This window comes from Chrysochloris asiatica, unplaced genomic scaffold (genome assembly GCF_000296735.1).
Source record: "Chrysochloris asiatica unplaced genomic scaffold, ChrAsi1.0 scaffold00001, whole genome shotgun sequence".
NCBI lineage: Eukaryota > Metazoa > Chordata > Mammalia > Afrosoricida > Chrysochloridae > Chrysochloris > Chrysochloris asiatica.
Window position 1 is genome coordinate 58,749,426 of NW_006408519.1, and position 19,161 is coordinate 58,768,586.

Here is a 19,161-nt window from a genome sequence, read left to right on the forward strand (position 1 = left end):
GCACTTAACAACAACAACATATGTATATTGTAAGAGAAAAATAGTAGAAATTAGAAATGAAGAATCATATGTATTGTTTCTTGGGAATTAAAAAAAAAATTAAATTGATTTTGACATATGTGGAAAATACTGCTTTCCAGATCAGATGCCCTGTTTTATATTAATTTAATTTTCTAGAGTGTTGTTAAAATGAATGCCTTTTTTGTTAATAAGGTATGCCTTCAGGTAAAGTGTCTTCAGTTAGCAGCTCTTTGGGAAACAAACTTCAAACCTTATCTCCCTCCCATAAAGGGATTACAGCCCCTCAAGTAGGGTAAGTCTGCATTTAACTTAATTGATAATTTATTAGTGACATATATAAAGGATATTGTGGTTTCATTTTGCTTGGGTAATTGACTTTTTCCTTAAGCTTAGTTTTATTTCTAATTTCATTTATCTTTTAACAGTCAAGGTCACACTCAACTCTTGTTGTAGCTCTAAATTAGTATAATAACCATATTGAACAAATAATCTTACTACATTTTCCAAGAGCCTTAAAAACATTCATGCTTTTGATGGAACAATTTTGCTTTTTGTAATCTAGTCTAATGGAAACATTTGAAGTATGAGACATTTTTATAACTGTAATTTATTTAGAAATATGTATCAGGCACTGTACTACATATTTACAATATGTTTTTATTAAAACTATCCTGGTGTGGCGGTGATGTACCATAAAGTCAGTTCCAACTCATAGCCACTCTACATAGGGTTTCTGAGGCTGTCAATCTTTCCAGGAGCAGAAGGCCTCATCTCTCTTCCCTGGAGTAAGTGGCTGGTAGATTCAAGCTGCTGTCCTTGTGGTTAGCAGCCCAGTGTGTGTAACCCACTACTCTACCACCATAAAATGAGGAGATCAGAAAAGCAAAGTCATTTGTCCAGTGCCACACAGCTAGTAAGAGTTTGAACTAGTATGTAATTTGGAATCTATTTGGCTCTAATCATTTTAAATGTTTTAATTATCATATAATGTATTATAGTGTATCACTGTTATGAAAACTACAAAGGGATATTGTTGTTGTTGTTGTTAAGTGCCATAGAGTCAGTTCCAACCCATAGCGACCCTGTATAGGGTTTCTGAGGTGCAGCTGGTGAGCTTGAACTGCCGACTTTGCAGTTCAAATGGCTTTGCAGTCTGGTGCATTAACCTTCAACATCATGCCGGGATATATTAATTTTAATAATATACTTGTACGATGATCAGAAAGAAATGTAAAGTACAAAACTGCATGTATAATATGATGTTAAGTGTTGTCAAATTAATTCTGACTCACAGTGACCATGTATAGGATTTCCGAGGCTGTAAATATCTGTCAAAGTAGAAAGCCTCATCTTTTTCCCTCAGAGCAGCTGGCAGGCATAAATCACCAACCTTGTGGTTAGTAGTCCAGTGTTTATTCTACAGAGCCAAACAGTGCTCCCCATGGCATGGTAAAAATTATAAAAATATGTGTAGGGGAAAAAAAAAAAAAGAAAACTTGCCAGAATTTTAACACTGGAATTTGGAGTGGTTTTTTTTTTTTTTCCTTCAATGTAATTGTTTTTTATACTTTTTATTTTCTTAAGTGTTACATACATGGTTTTTGATAAAAATAGCAAAATTAAAGGGAGCTCTGGTAGCGTAGCGGTTACGAATCGGGCTGCGAACCTTAAGGTCAGCAGTTCGAAACTACCAGCTGCTCTGTGGGAGAAAGATGAGGCTTTCTGTTCCCGTAAAGATGTACAGCCTAATAAGCCCTGTACAGGGTCACTATGGGTCGGAACCAACTCGACGGCACTTAACAACAACAACAGCAAAATTAAACTTTAACCAGTAAGTTTAATGTGAGAAAAAGTCGCTGATAATACTTGAGATTTTCATAGAAGTCTACTATTCCAATAGAAACTTACTTTCTCTTCATTTTGGTATATCAGAAAACTAAAGGATAGTCATATATAGTTAGCGTAGTGGTTACGAATCGGGCTGCGAACCTTAGGGTCAGTGGTTCGAAACTACCAGCCGCTCCGTGGGAGAAAGATGAGGCTTTCTACTCCCGTAAAGATTTACACCCACGGAAACCCTGTACAGGGTCGCTATGGGTCGGACCCGACTCGATGGCATTTAACAACAACAACAACATATTCTTACAGATTTATTGATGTTGATACAGAAAATATATAGCAAACATTTTCAAGTACAGGTGATCATCTGTGGCTTGTAGTCAACTTTGGTTCTTATATAGGAACTATCAGCAAGGATGGAGTCCTGTAGGATAAGTTCTGATTGCTAACCGTAAGGTCGATAGTTCAAACCTTGCAGCTGTTCTTGGGTACCCAATACAAGGTTGCTATGAATCAGAACTGACTCCACAACACTTAGCAACAACATCAGCAAGGGCATCTGTGAAGTAGGAGGCGTTGCATTTTTGTTTCCCAAGTTGAACTGCACAGAAAGTGCAGAACCTACGAGAAATTTAATATAATTGTCATTGTAGAAAAAAAAAAAAAAAAACCTCAGTTAACAAGATCTACTGAGTAAAGTATGTTTTGTTTTGTTTTGTTTTTCTTATTACTGTGTTTTCAAGAAGTGACAGATAGGTTATCTGTCAGAAAGAAATTTGATATCAGTAGAATGGGTAGTTGAAGATTTCTCAGCTTCCAGTGGTAAATGCCTAATTTGATGGGGTTTTTTTTTTTTTTCCCCCTTCTTTACTGAGCTTCCTGATTCACAGTTTAAGTATAGGGATGGCAGTAAGTTTTCATTTTATGAACTGTTTTACATCACAGAGAATGTCTTCTGCTTTAGATTATAGTGTTTGTTTGTAGTTTTATTGATAGTAGGTTATGAATTAAAAGGCCACTTTTAGTTCTCTTCTCCTGCTAAACTGATACTTTTCTCAGCTCACAACATAAGGTGTACTGACACACTGTATTTTCAGACAGGGCACGTAAACCTGTCTGAGATCATGAAAAGGGCCATGCCTTGGAGTTAGAAAAGTGGGTTTCTAGACCCAGCTTTGCCACTGAAACATAACTTTGGAGTCACTTCTCTTTCTTATTCTCACAGCATTCTATGACTTTGCTTTAGACCTTTACAACTGTGAAAATCTGACCCCCATTTATATCTGTAATAGCATGGGTTTGACAAACACAATAATTTTGTATTGTTATGCTCTGCCTGTAATGTCATAAAAATTTAAAACTTCTAGTTTTCCCACATCATTTTAAAAAGCGTCAAGTATGTCTGTTAAACTCCAATTGTCCATTTTATGTATAATCTTTATGTGTTAAGGGAGGGTTTCCATCTTTAGGAAAGAGAATGAATGGTAGTGTATACTTCTGCTCAATGTATTTACTCTTTGTTTAGTGTCTGTTTTTATTGCTTCTGTAGTTTTATTGATGTAGTAATTAGTTTGCTTTCATGGTAACAGAGATTATACCTACCTTGTTTACAGATGTAACTACAAAATCTAGTGTCATTTTGGCACATTGACAGTTGATAATTGGATGAGTGAAGGTGGAATTAAGACATGTGGTTAAAGAAATTGAGCATCTGCTAAAATTAGTAAATTGAAGTCATTTCTATTAGTAGAATTATTTAAAGCCTGATGTGAAAAATATTTTGTGTGTGTGTATGTGTGGTCTACTTACATCAGGTATACTGGTTATCGGTAATATTTAGCATATATTTGTTATGTCTCGTAAAGATTTATCTTTACCTTTGGAAAGAGTTCTGTCTGTTTGATAATTAACTTCTAGACAACCTCAGGTTTATTGTTAATATATATATATATTTTATTTTATAGCTCAATTTTTCACCAAACAGGTCCATAAAGGGAACAATAACATTAGTGAGGTACACACACCTTAGAATAATCAACCATTTTAAGACCAAAGGGGCAGAATTTACCCAAGGACAAAACTCAGAAGGGTTAGATCAGGAGAAGGACTGGGATCAGGAAACCCAAAGAGGAAGTGGGATACGTGATGGCCCGCTGAGGGGATTGCAATCACTAAATGGAAACAAGTGTGTATGAATTGTTGAGTGTAAAACTGTTGATCTGTGTAAACCCTCACCTAATTCAAAATAAAAAAGTAAAAAAACAAACAAACAAAAATGAACAATTTCCCTTTATTCTAAAAGATCTTTAATCCTAGGAGATTTTAAGCCTGTGGTGAAACACAGAGCTTTTAAATAAATATTGCCACATTGGAGATGTGTCATGAGGTTTACAGTTATGGCTTAGGAATTGTGTTTTTGTAAAGGTTAATTGCCAGTTGAAATGGGTATTTCAGCTGAATTTTTTACTTGTTAAAATATAAAATTTCAAAGATTTATTGCTGTCCAGTTATTGTGAAAAACAGAAGTTTACATTGGAAGTATACAATAACAAGTGTTGAAATTACAGCAATAGAATGCATGTGCGGAGCGCTTTACAATTAAAATTGAATTTTGTTTCTCATAATCTTAAGGAGTTCTGGTGGCACTCTCGATTAGGCATTGGGCTGCTAATAGCAAGGTCATCAGTTCAAATCTACCAGCTGCTCCAAGATCTATAATATTGGGAACCCTATGTAGGGTCGCTATGAGTTGGAATTGACTTGATGGCAGAGGGTTTTGGTTTGTTTTATGGTACTTTTTATTAAATTTAAAACCCCCAAACGAAACCTGTTGCTATCAAGTCTCCATATTTAATAGAGTAGAGCAGTACTGCCCCATAATGTTTCCAAGGTTATAATCTTTACAGAATTAGACAGCTACATCATTCTCCATAGAGCCAGCTGATGGATTCGAACCACTAACCCTTCAGAGCACTTCACTGCTGCACCTCTAGAGCTCTTTATATTCAAAACAGTGGGAGGAATATGTGTCTCATGTTGAATTATGCCTTTGTATGAGTGGAATCAAGATTTTCTCAGATCTTGGAATCAACAAAATCTTCTCAGAAGTCAGCCTTTTGACATATGTGAATTGGGTACAAATGGAACCTTATTTGTATTTTTAATGAGCTTTTCTATCTTTTATTATAGAGCTGTTCTTGTCAGTTCTATCAAGTCAGTTCCAACTCATAGTGACACTGTATAGAGTTTCTAAGGAGTGGCTGGTAGGTTTGAGCTGCTGACCTTGGGACTAGCAATCCAGTGTTTATCCTACAGTACCACACCAAGACTGTTGATAAGTGCGGTTCTGACTCAAAGCGATCCTGTATAGGGTTTCCAAGGAGCGGCTGGTGAGTTTGAACCGCCAACCTTGTGGTTAGCAGCCAAACATGTTAACCTGTTTACACCTCCCCGGACCAGGTAGAAAATAATAACACTTAGTAAATTTTTCCCAATATTATTTTACAAATTGTCTCTTTGTTTCTCAGCTTACTGTGATTGTATAACCTTGCAAAATACTTAAAAGCCAGACGGTGAGTGACTTATTTTCTAAGTGAACTCACTTTCATAGTATCAACAGAAACAGGGGCTATTCTAAGTTAATTTAAGTTAGGCATAGGTTGATGTATCATTGTCAAATATTTCTTTAAATGCTTGTGTGTACGAATATTTTGAATGTCTGTAATATTTCTATGCTGATCTTGCCACAGCAGATGCAGTTAGCTGCATGTTGTTGTTGTTACGGGCCGTGGAGTCGGTTCCGACTCATAGCGACCCTGCACAGGGTTTTCGAGGCTGTAAATCTTTACGGGAGCAGAACGCCTCATCTTTCTCCCGCGGAACCGCTGGTAGTTTCGTACTGCTGACCTTGAGGTTCACAGCCCGATTCGTAACCACTACACTACCAGAGCTCCTTAGTTAGCTGCATAGTTATATTAAATTTAAAATCTTGGTCACAGTAAAACGGCTTATCATCTGTATAACATTAGCTTGTTGTTGTTGTTGGAAGTGCCATCGAGTCGGTTCTGACCCATAGCAACCCTGTACAGGGTTTCCGAGGGTGTAAATCTTTATGGGAGTAGAAAGCCTCATCTTTCTCTTGCGGAGCGGCTGGTAGTTTCAAACCGCTGACCTTACGGTTCCCAGCCCGATTCGTAACCACTACGCTACCAGAACTCCTTGGAAGATAAGTAATTCATTTTTGTTGAGGAAATACAGAATGATGTTGTGATAGTTATCATAACCCCTTAATATATGATAAAATAAAAATAATGTATTGTGGAAATCTGCCTTGCAATGAAGATTTTTCAAAATCTGAAGATATTATTATATTCTCATATATGGAATTTTGATCTTTTAGAACAGGGGTCATCAAACTATGGCCCAAGTACCCCATTCTGCCCATCGTCTATTTTTGTTGAAACACAGCCATGCTTGTTTGTCTGACTGCTTGCGTGCTACAGCAACACTGTTGAGTAGTTGTGAGAGCGATAGCCCACAAAACCTCAAGTATTTCCCATGTGGCTCTTTACAGGGAAAGTTGCTAACCTCTATTCTAGAGTAAGTCAAGAATCATAGGAGTTAGGTAGTTTATTTTGGAGGTATGGGTTTTGTGGGTTCCACTATATTTATCGATTTCCAAAGATAGAACTATAATTTTTAAAGCCTTGTAGGGTATCAAGGAACTTTGGCCATAGATATTGTATCCCTTAGAACCAAATGGTCATCTTCACAATGACTAAGTTATATGTCACAGTAAAATAAATCATCTGACTTCCAATTAGGTTTTCAAAATCTAAAATGTTAGTGTCCTTTTATATATGGAATATACTTAATAATCCCATTATATTTTTATTTGATCTTACATGTTTCCATTTTCAAATTGAACTTTATGTTGTAGCTTATATAAGATACATAACTAGAGGAATCTCTTTTTAAAATGCAGTTTAAAAATTCTTAATTTTGATTTCAGCAAGGAAATTTTTATTATCTAGCAAAGAAAAGATCTTTTATTCCTTATTCCCATATCCACAAATGTCTTTTATAGGATAGCCACTGTTTTGAGTAATATTCCTTCAATAATTGATAAGCAGCTCATATAAAAATCTGTTTAATTAGTATTCCAAATAGATGAATTTTAGATATTCCTTCACAAATTAGTAAAGAATCATGTTTTATTCTGATATATAAAAACATTTATTTATATATAAAAACATAAATGTTTTTGTGAGATTTTGCAGTCCTGGTGTGGCATTACAGGTAAGCACACCGGATTACAAAATTGTTTTGAACCACAAGGTTGGTGATTCAAGTTCACCAGCAGCTCCTCAGAAATCCTATGCAGGGTCAATATGAATTAGAATTGGATTGATGGTACTTAACAACAATAACAAATACATATATGGAGTCCTGGTGAAAGCACTGGATCAAAAGATTGGTTTGAATTGCAAGGTTGGCAGTTCAAACGCACTAGTTGCTCCTTGAAAACACTATGCCTGGGGCTAAATTGGGACTAAGTCGATGGCACATATCAACAACAACATTTATGTATATATATGGACTCCTGGTATGGCCCTGGAGGATCAACACTGGACTGCAAATCATAAAGTCGACGGTTCCTACTCATAGCAACCCTCTATAGAGCTTCCAAGAAGCCACTGGTGGGTTCGAGCCACCAGCCCTGTAGTTCAAACCATATATATGTTATTGTTGTTGTTGTTCAGTGATGTCAAGTTGGTTCCAACCCATAGCAACACTGTATCGGGTTTCTGAGGAGCGGCTGGTGAGCCTGAACTGACATTGCAGTCCAGGGCATTAACCGGCAGTGCCACACCAAGATGCCAAACTATACACACACACACGCATACATATGGAAGGCACTTTTAAAAATTATTGTGTAAACATTAAAAGAGCTGTTTTAATTCCACGTTATCTTCCTTGAGTGCCTGGTGTTATTTATAATTTATATTCATAGACTACTAAAAGATCGTAAAAATAATGAGTTCCTCCTCAGAGACTCTTATAGTTTAGGGAGATGAACACATCTTAGACACTAAGCTCCACAGTCATATGCATTAGTCGTATTTACCACTGTATCCCCAGAATACAGCCTAGTGCCTGACATGGAGGGAAGGAATGAGTGAAAGAATGCATGAATAAAGCAGCCTCCCTTAAAGAGCATACTAGTGAAGTTAATAAGCAGTGAATAGTTACCAGGAGTCATTTTAAAATAACCTAATTTGATCTTCCTTGCTTCTTATTATGAATGGATTTTGGTTCCTGAGAGTATATATTCAGATAGTTGGTTGATGTAAAATAATAAAGTACCTTGAAAACTCTGTTTTTTTGTTTTTGTATCTGCTGGATAGAGCTCCTTTATACTTTTGATAAAGAATGGAAAATGTCAGATAGCATGGTCTTTTAAATGTTTTTATGTGTGAATTTTCAGTATGCCCTCCATGCTTTTTCACTGTTACTCACATAGGGTCATATTTTACTTTTCTTTAGATAGATTTCAGAATTAAACTCATTCTTTGTTAGAAAGTGACATGAGGTAAGAATATGAGCATAATATTTGATTCCTTATTTTGTATTCAGAATTGTGTAAAGTATAGAGGAAATAATAAGATAAAAAGAAAAATAAAGGTTCTATGGATTCAGGAAAGGGGAAAAGTGAGATTATTTGTCAATGACAACTTTCACTTTCTTTCCAGTTTCACTAATTTGCTTTGAAACAGTTGTTTTTCATCCTAAATTTCCTCATTGATTCCATTGCCCTGCTCTATAAGATGGCATTTGTTTGGATGTCTATCAGTACTAGGTGGGTGGCCTGCATATCTACACGTTTCTGCTCTAATTATGGACACTGTGAACTCATTAAAGATTCTTTTTTTGTAATTACTTCTTTACCTTGGCATTCAGATAATGAAATAAGGGCTTGTGGATTCAAAGATGGGGATAGATTTCTGATTAGTCAGACTAATGTCTAGTGTTTTTTTGTTTTGTTTTTTTCTAGTATCTTTAGTGATATAAAGTAGCAAATGGTAGTCTCCTTATGAATACACCTTTATATATTTTAATAGTAAGATGGACAAGTTAGGCCCTCCACTTCGAACTGGAAGAGATGTGCAAAGGTTGTATGGCAGTGATACAAAATCAGACAATGCCATCAAAAGACATGAGTTATTACCCATTTACAAGTAAGTATTTGTAACTCAGTTTGGTAAATCTCTTTCAGATGTTTCCTTAAAAGTCTTTATATTTTGGGTTCACGTAAGTTCCTATACTTAAATTTAAAAAAAAATTTTCATTAAAAAAGTCCTAAAATTTATTTTGTTTTTCAAACATTTTGATTTTTTCTGATGAGCATTTCTACTCTCCTAAATAAAGCTGTTTTTAAAGCACAGATTTTATCCCATAAAATATTTCTTATTGAAGAATTGAAATAGTCTCCTTTAATAACTGTTTTCATGAAGCATTTTTTATGGAGTAGTGTTTTTATACTTAAAAATTTTTAATCTTATTCCATTAAGAAGTTCTGGATAATTTTTTAGTTTTCATATATTTTGAGTTTTTAGTGTGCATTTCTACCCTCTTAATTAAAGCTATTTTTAGAGCACACATTTTATTCCATTCCACTTTTATTTTTGAAATATTAAAATAGTCTTCTTCAATAATTGCTATTTTTGTGAAGCATTTTTTAAGGAGTAGTATATTTTTAAAAAAATATGTGGGTTATTATGTCATGTATTTTTAAATAATTGATTTTCTTTAGTTAAGCTAATAATGGTCTATTAAAAAGCCAGGGGGAAAAAAGATATTGTAAAACATTCAATCTAGGGAACTTCAGGTTTTTTAAAATTCCATGTAAAAAAGGGGAAGGGTATAATCCTGCCAGATAATACACTCTTCCCTGTGTCTTACTAGCCTAGCAGACCAGGAGAGGGGCAAGTGTGTCATGGAACCTTAACCAAATGAGGCTTCAAGGCTTTAGTGGTTTAGCCCCCTCTCATTTTAAAATGACGAAATCATATCCTAAAAATTACTTAATAAAATTGAAAGCCAAATGACTAAACAAAGGTAACTTGGAAACCAAGGTCTACTGCAACATTTTGCTAACTTTCAAATCGATTTCAGCTGATAGTGACCCTACAGGACCAAGTAGGGCTGCTGCTTAGGGTGTCCGAGACTATAAGTTTCTATGGGTCAGACTGCCTCAGCATTTTCCCTAGGAGTAACTGGTGGGTTTGAACTGCCAACCTTGCGATTAACAGCCCAACACTTAATCCTTGGTGCCACCAGGGATCCCTAAATATAACTCTGTGTACAGTAAAGTAAGGATGGAAACATCTTTGAGATCTTAGTAATAGTTCATTTTAATTAGTGATAACATTCTAGAAGGAAAGCTTTGATCTCAGCTTTTTGTCCTACTGCTACTGTATGTATCTTCTAAAGCAGATCTCAAAAAACAAAACAAAACACTTAATAAGTTATAAGTCAAATTAAGTAAAATTCTAAAGTTAAACTTTATTTTTGAGGTATAAAAAGCAGATTCTAGATATAAAGTATGATGAGCACTTTTCAGATTTTTGTCCAGAAAGACAAAGTGTGTTGACTATTTGAGATTTGGGCAACATGTTTTACATACTCATCAAGATAGACAGTTTATCCAGTCTTCCTAAGAATGTTTCTTGGCATGCAGATGCAGTGGCAGTTTTTTAGCAGAACTTAAGTGATGCTGGGGGTTAATGCGCTGGACTGCAGTGTTGGGTCGAATCACAAGGTCGACGGTTCAAGCTCACCAGCCGCTCCTCGGAAACTCTAAACAGGGTCTTTATAAGTTGGAACTGACTCGATGGCACTCAACAACAACATATTACTAAAAATTAGTGATAAACATTTATTAATGGGAGCTCTTAATGTTGATAATCATACTTTTCTCTAAACATTTTGAACAATTTAAAATTACTGATGTAGTGAAGTTTTGTAAGTATATATGAATGGATGTGTTTGAAGTTCATTTGTATATTACAGGAAGCTGCTGGGATTTCTACAAAGACTTTATTCCAGACCCATAAAATGTACTGGCTTTTTCTCAGTTGACTCTTAGCAGAGGAATTCTCATTCTTGGGCATTGACTATTTAGAGAATGAATTCTTAAAGAGGCATAGAGCAATTTTGCAGCACTCCTTAAGAGCTATATAAAAGTAGAATAAACGTTATGGAAGAATGTGCAGCTGTCCATTTGAAGACCACATAGACCCAGGGCAACCTTTGCTTTTCAGATTTAGAAACACCAGTTTAAAGAAGTAACTACTTAAGGCAGCTTTTCTCTGAATGGCATCATTGCATGTTGCTGGATATGAACATTGGAATAGGAGGGGACTTCAGAAAGTTTGTATAAAAATAGAATTTTTTGAAGTACCCTTGTGTAACTCACATAGATTCAAGCACTCTGCCCCGTAATGACTTCGCAAATTAACCTGAACCTGAGTTTCTTCAACTTTGAAATGATAATAAATTTTTGTGAGGATTAAATGGAGTGACAGCAGATTTGACATGCAGTAGACATTTACCGATAGTAGATGTTGCTCTTACCTGCATGCATTTTAGGGGTAAGTAGCCATTTAAAACATTAAGACATTCTCATCAGCTTTGCCATATGAATAGAAGAATTTCAGCCAAAGTTGAAGAACCTCAATCTAAAAGAATTCTTAAAATTATTCTGCCTATTTCATGTAACACACTATTACTTATTAAATCTTTGAAGAGTAGGAATGGAACGAATGCTTCATTGAACGTCTGAACCCTGGAACATATTAGCTGTGTAGCTTGGTAAAGTTACTAACTCGTTTTTGCCTCATTTGCATTATTATAAAGATTACATGAATTAATGTATAGAAGGCAATTATAGATATAGTTGATCTAAAACATTATAGAGTCCTGGTGTGGCACAGTGGGATAATGCACTACTGGACCACAAGGTCGGTTTGAACTGCAAGGTCAGTGGTTCAGATTCACCACCTGCTCCTCATAAACCCTATACAGGGTAGTTATGAGTCACAACTGACTCCAGGCACTTCACAACAACAAGCACTGTTACAGAAATGCCTACTTCTAGTAATAGCAATAATGGTAATAACAGGATTATCAGCAACTAATCAGTGTGAAGTGTAATTTATGTCCCTTAATATTCCTATAAAATAAGTGATGACAGTCACATTTCCTAAATAAGAGAACTTGGTTTCAGAAAGATTGACCGCTATCACAAAGTTGGTCAGTAGTTATAAGGATTTGAAACTAGATCCATCTGAATCCCAAAGTCTATATATAATTTTATCATTGTATACTTTTGTTTGTCTACATTTTCTTTGATTCCTAAATTTTCTCAAAGGCAATTCAGTGATGAGCCAACTGAAATGCCTCCTCTACTGGTATTAAATGGCCCGCCCAAGCTGCATTATTTGATGCAATTACTTAAAGGGAAAATTGTATTACCCAATTATTATAGTTGCAGTTTCTAAGGACAGAGTTTCAAAATGGAATGTTATTCTGTTCAGTTGGTTAATGTTTCTTTTATTTAAACCACATTTTGAAAACTTGGATAATAATGTAACTTGCTTGCTGTATTAACAGTTATATATATATATATTTAATGAAGCATGTATTCTGAAGGAATTATGTATTTAAGTTTTTACTAATTTGAGACCTTTCAGAATCATTAGCTTAAAATTTTTATGTAAAGCATGTATACATATTTTAATTGATTTTTATGTTCCTTCAGAATAATGTTAGCAAATGCAAAATGCCTTGGTTTAGTCTTAGTATTAATTGCTTCCTTTCTGACTTAAAATAATTGTATTATAATCTATGAACTTATCTGTCAACATCTTCTGATTACATTTCTAGTCATGCATGTAGGCACTTTGAGAAACAAAAGTTGAGTATTCAACACTTTTTCAAGATGGTTTTTTTTTGGTATTTTCTAGACCTAGCATCAAATCTCGAAATTCTACACCGCCTAGTTTGGCACGAAATCCTGCCTCAGGTGTACCTACAAGCAAAAGAAAAATATATACTGAGAGCTACATAAGCAGGTATATTTAACTCTCCTATCATAATAATTACAATTAAAATGATTGTTAATATAATTTTCCAAAACTGTATACCACCAAAAATACGCATCTGCCTCACTGTTTTCTTCACTCTGTGATTTAATTTTTATTTTACTATGTATACTGAAGGATTAGTTTGGTTGTATATAATGTTTTTCTATACTTCATAGTTAGAATTGTTGTTGTTAATATGCAATGATGGTTTGTTTTTTCACTTCTTCTGGGTTTATTGTGTTTTTTATTTTGTTTTTCTGTCACTGAAGTATTATTTTTAACCAATACAAATTGAACAATAGATTATTTGAGCCACTACTACAATTTTTTGTAAATTTCAGCATCATTGTAATACATTTAAACTGACTTCTGAGTTTATTAGTATATATACTTCCCATGTTCCTTTCAAATCTGCCTTGATACTTAATCATCTTAAACATTCACTCTGGTTTTTGAACATCTAAAGAAATTATCTTAGTTACTGGTAATATATATACCCAAATTTATTTCAGAAAATTTTAAGGCAACATAAATAAATTCTTAAAGTATAATGAGATGCAACATACATAAATATTTAAAATGTAGTGAGATACACTAATTTTAAAATAGAAAAATAAGAAAGGAAAGGAAAAATAGAAACCGAAAGATGTTATGGAAGCAGGAGTGAAGTTAGTTTGCAAAATATGTGCCTTGAGTCCCTGTACATAAACTGGCCCTATGCCACAGATTGGGTTCTAACCATCATAGCAGCCAGCAAACCAGGGTAGAGAAGATTCGTGATATCTGTAAAAGAAAATCAAGCCAGTTTCTATGGAGAAGCACAAGTCATCCTTAGTACTCAAAATTGTTTCAGTGGGTTTTCATAAAGCGGATAATGTAATGGGTAACTTGTTCATTAACATTCCTCCTGTAAATATGACAATACATTGCATACGGTGTTTTCTTAAAATAATTATCACTTATGGCATAATTATGATGTAATTCAGAGATAGATTCTTGATTATCTAAGATACTAACCCTGGCTGTTCATCAGAATCACCTAACTACTAAACACAAATGTGCCCACGTTCCTCCCAGAGGTTCTCATTGTTCTGACTTGGAGAATGGAATCTGGGCAGCTGCCATTTAAAAAGCATCAAGGGCAATGATTAGACACAGTAAGTGTTAAGAACCATAGAGGATGGGTGAATTGTTAGCTTTCCAGCTAGATTCTTTAATAAATTCTGTTTGTTTCAGCTGAGATTTTGATAGCCTTTAAATATTAAGGAAGTGACCTTAAGCTTCCTGGAGAGTAACTTCTTGGAGTATAACTATGTTGTTGTGTATATGTGGAGTCATGTGTTTTGAATCAAAACTGATTCAAAATGATTTAACATTTTATGAAAATGAAGAACTTAGAAATAACATGTGCTTGAATAGAAGAATTATCTCAACACAGAGGAGGACAAAATTAAGAAATAATTTCAAATTAAAATTTTCACCTTTTTCTCTGGTTTTAAATGGCTGTTATCTGATGGGAAGTCCAGAACCATACTAACTTAGCTTACTCTTACTACCCCAGATAAAAATAACTACAACTGTAACAGATACAGAAATTGCAGCGATTGTGGCAATGTGCTAGGTTTCTTATCATGGATAACCCTTACACTAAAACACTGTGAAATGCTGGTTAAAACAGAACATGTATCTCATTGAATGCATAATTGAACTCTCAGAAAAGTAAGGGAACTGAAATGTAAGGGAAGCTATAGAGGTCATTTTGGTCAATTAACCCTAACATTTCACTTATAGCTGAGGTTTTTGACTCATCTTTGTGATGTAGAGGGTTGACTTTTGATGTTATTATAGGAGACAGGAATTGAATTCTTGTACTTTTACAAACAAAGGCATTATAAGTCAACTTTCTCATCCCCATTCTCCATGCCTCCTACTCTCAGTTCACCAAGGAATCTTTCTAGGCTCATTTAGAGACTTACATGACTATTGCATTTGGGCAAATTTGCTGCACAAGACCTTAAAAGTGTTTAAGAACAAAGATGTCAGTTTGAGGACTAAGGTGTGCCTGATGCAAGTCATGTAATTTTCAATAACCTCACGGGTGCGAAAGTTGGACAGTGAATAAGGAAGACTGTAGAAGAATTGATGCATTTGAATTACGGTGTTGGAGGAGAATAGTCAAAGTACCATGGGCTGCCAAAAGAACAAATGGATCTCTGTTGGAAAAAGTACAGCCAGAGTGCTCCTTGGAAGCCAGAATGGCCAGACTTCATATCCCATACTTCAGACATTTTATCAGGAGGAACCAGTCACTGGAGAAGGATATTGTGTTTGGTAAAATGGAGGGTCAAATAAAAAGAGGAAGACCCTCAGCATGATGGATTGGGACAGTGGCAGTGTCAGTAGCCTCGAATGTAGCAATGACTGTAAGGTTGGCCCCGGACCAGGCAGTGTTTTGTTCTGCTGTAGATAGGGTCGCTGTGAGTTGTTACCAACTCAATGGCATCTAATAAGAAGACTACAGTGCGTCACACTTGATATTGGAATAATTTACAGGAAATATAGAATAATAGGTGAGATTAATTTTTTTTTTTTTTTGACTCTAACAGTTTAAGTGTGAGAGAAAGAGATCTTCTAAGTGTGTATATGGAGCCAATTTAATTAAAATTCAAAGTTCCATGCCTCAAAAAAAAACCGTTGCCTCTTAGAACTGTCTCATAGACATAGCTGCTTCTGTGGTTACCTCTGGGATCTGTCTCTTTTCAAGGATGCCTACAACCCCTGAAGCCTGGAAGCACACAGACATTGCACCGTAATAAGTTTCATTGAAAGAAAGCTAAGACGTTATGTCAAGTTTATATTTTTCATAGAAAAAGAAAATGGGCTTTATTAACCCTGAAATAAAAGGATGGACTTGACCTTTTGTTGAAGGGGAGGAGGGAATCCTATTCCAACTAGAAATAGGTAACTGTAAGGAAGCTTGTCTGTTTCAGCCATGTCTCAGAGGAATGTGAGTTTCCCCTGATAATTCTTAACCCCAAGTTCACCTTCACATGAGTTTAAGGTTTGAAAATACAATATCTACACATCTAAGAAGTCCCATTAGAAAATTAATTAAAACATTTTGAGCTTAACAGCATAAGAGAAGCAAAAGTCAATCCTGTTTGCTGTGAATTGCTCTCAACCCAGGCTTTCCAGTGCTCACAGATGCACCTAATAAGCATGAGCTTATAATTCCAAATTACAGAGCATGCAGGGAAGTTCCCCACTGCACAAACAAACAGCCAATAATGAGTGTGGGCTAGCAGAAAATAAACAGCTGTGTCTACTACTTAAGGTATTAAAATGAGCAAACCCAGACTATAAAATAGTTGTGCTTACAGTATTTAAAGAAATAAGAGAGGGAATTAAAATCATTAACAATGGTAGGATACTACCATAAAAAACTTAAGGACATATTTTCAAAACAACCAAATAGGACTTAGTAAAATATGAAAAGAAGAATTAAATTATTTATCTTGAAGACAACAAAGCTAGTAAATTTTCTTGTGGCCATTTTCCCTGATTGGGGTCGTCTCCTAATTCATTACTATTTTCTTTATAATTTAAAGGGATTGTTTTGATAACTGTAAATTTGTTGTCCAGATCTAAGAGATTCGCCTTGATTCAGAAGACTGTACTGATTGTACAGTTGTCTCTTGTGGAGCTGAAAAGACAGGAAACAAAGGATAGCACATAAAATGCTGACATTTGACCTTATTTTCATCTCACTGACTTAGACTATAAATTGTATATTTGTGGAGTCTTGGTGTGGTGCTGTTGGATAAGCACTGGACTGCTAATCTCAAGGTTGGCAGTTCAAACCCACCAGCTGCTCCTCAGAAATTCTGTACAGGGTTTCTACTTCCAGGAAAGAATTCTCCAACAGTCAGTTCCCTTGATGGTGACTTTCCAGAAGGTAATACATATTTTTGCAGGGTTCAACTCTCTCTGCTTACCATTAATTGTTGCATCATTGTAATCTGTATTTCCTCCATGACTATTTACTGTAAAAAGACTAAAAATGTCAAGCATTTTTCTCTAAACTTATAATATAATGTATAGTTCTTCTAGAATTTGTTTTACCTTCATGGAGACACCTTATTATAGAAGCTCATCCTTCCAGGGCATATGTAGGGCATACTACATTGCGATAATTTAGTAGAATGTTATTGTTGCTGTGAAGTGCTGTCGAGTCGGTTCCGACCCACAGAGACCCTGTATAGGGTTTCGGAGGAGCAGCTGGTGAACTTGAACTGCCGATCTTGCAGTTCAAATGGCTTTGCAGTCTGGTGCATTAACCCACAGTGCCACACTAGGACTCCTAATTTAGTAGAATAGTAAAATCAAAATAAATACTATGGTTATCATTTAACAATTCTTGGACCAGGAAGGGAGACCGTTCTATTCCACATTGTTGTAAATGGCTAGTGTATGGAGCAGATGGAAAGTATGGCTGCATATAGTCAGGAAAAATCCTCCACAGGGACAAATCTAATGTTTATGAAAATATTCAGAACTGCAGTATCAACACACAGAAGTTCTTTTTTCAGATGGAATTTAGAGGAATATTAAAAACGAGCTTAAGCAAGCTTTTGGTTACTTAATAATACCACGCGCTTCCCAGGGGTTATGGATTGAAAAACTACTCATATGTTCTTTGTTTTCCACTTTCTTTATGGATTTCTTCAGGCCAGATGGAGACTACCTGTCTTCACTTAATGGTGGAAATATTAAAAGCAGTGAAGGAAATTCATCTGGACACTTACCAAAATTCTGCCATGAATGTGGAACCAAATACCCTGTAGAATGGGCAAAGTTCTGTTGTGAGTGTGGCATTCGAAGAATGGTTCTGTGAACAAAATCCAAGGTCCTGTATTGTATGACTATAGCTGCTAGGATGCTAGAGCACATCCTGTAGTTACTTTGTGCTCAAAATATTCAAATTACCTTTTCCAGTAATTTTTGGCGCATAATCCTTTGGCTGTGTAGTGTGTGTATAAATAAATTTGTACATATATTGTATTATAATAAATACCTGATACCCATTCTGTGCCATCCATGGAAATAAGTTCACTTTCATGTCAAAAAATAATTTCAAATTAAATCATTAACTTAATACCAATTTCTTGGTGGTATGTGAAAGTACATAAGTATACTTTCACAAACTCAAATTCTAGTGCTTAGCCCTTCAATCTTTAGGATGATCATTACTGTGAGAAAAAAATCAGAATAAAGATTTTTTTTTATCCCCATCGGTGCCTATTTTTGAATACCATCATAATAGAATAGAATGTTGGGAGTTTGTATTTGGAGATAACATTTTGATTCACAAATAGTCATATGAGATTACCTTCCTGCAGAAGTCTTGAACACCTAATTCTATAAATCGTAACAACTAAGAACAGCAAAAAATGAGACCCATGTTATCCTTTACTTGGTGTATTATAATAATAATCTTACTTTTTAAAAATGTAATTATGCAATTTCCTTCAGATATAAATGAATGAAAATACAAATGTATTCTGTTTATAACAGGTTTTTAATTCTGCATGTGTTAAAACATCTATTCTTTCCATTTTCAATTGTGTCTCCAAATTTCACCTTTTTCCTTCTTTCTGATAACCTCATATCTCAATAGTAGTCTTAATATTTTTCGTACAATTTGAAAATGCACAAAATTCCTTGCAAAACCATACATGTTGAACTCATACCTTTTTCTGTATGTATGAATTTAGAAAAAATTATTTCAACAAAATTTTTAAACAAACCACCTCAGCGAATAAATAAAAATTGTGATAATCATTAGGGCAGGGCATGCAGGTTAAAAGTACTTGAATTTTAGTCCCATGACGTACAGTTAGAGGTAGCTATTGGAAGGTTACCAGGCTATCTAATTTTCTCTACTCATATTCTATAATACTTAGTGTTAAAATACCATTTAATTTGCATTACAGTAAAAGCCACTGAAAATGTATTGTCATAGTGTGTAGTTGATTTATTATGTGATCAAATATATACAAACATTTCTTTATAGTTTCTGCTTAACTTTGACTAAAAGACAGCTTTTAATCATCATCATTCACAGTGTGTAATATATTTAGTAGTAGATCTTTTT

At 34.9% G+C, this 19,161-nt stretch overlaps 1 protein-coding gene across 1 annotated transcript in view; it reads left to right on the forward strand.

Moving 5' to 3' along the window:
* The window catches only part of ZC2HC1A (zinc finger, C2HC-type containing 1A), a 61,402-nt gene extending 43,501 nt beyond the window's left edge, over positions 1-17,901 (forward strand). Inside the window, exons 7-9 of the mRNA XM_006830892.1 lie at positions 214-313; positions 12,888-12,995; positions 17,736-17,901. Coding sequence (XP_006830955.1) covers positions 214-313; positions 12,888-12,995; positions 17,736-17,901 — 374 coding nt within the window. The remainder of the gene's footprint in view (positions 1-213; positions 314-12,887; positions 12,996-17,735) is intronic.
* The last annotated feature ends 1,260 nt before the right edge of the window (positions 17,902-19,161 follow it).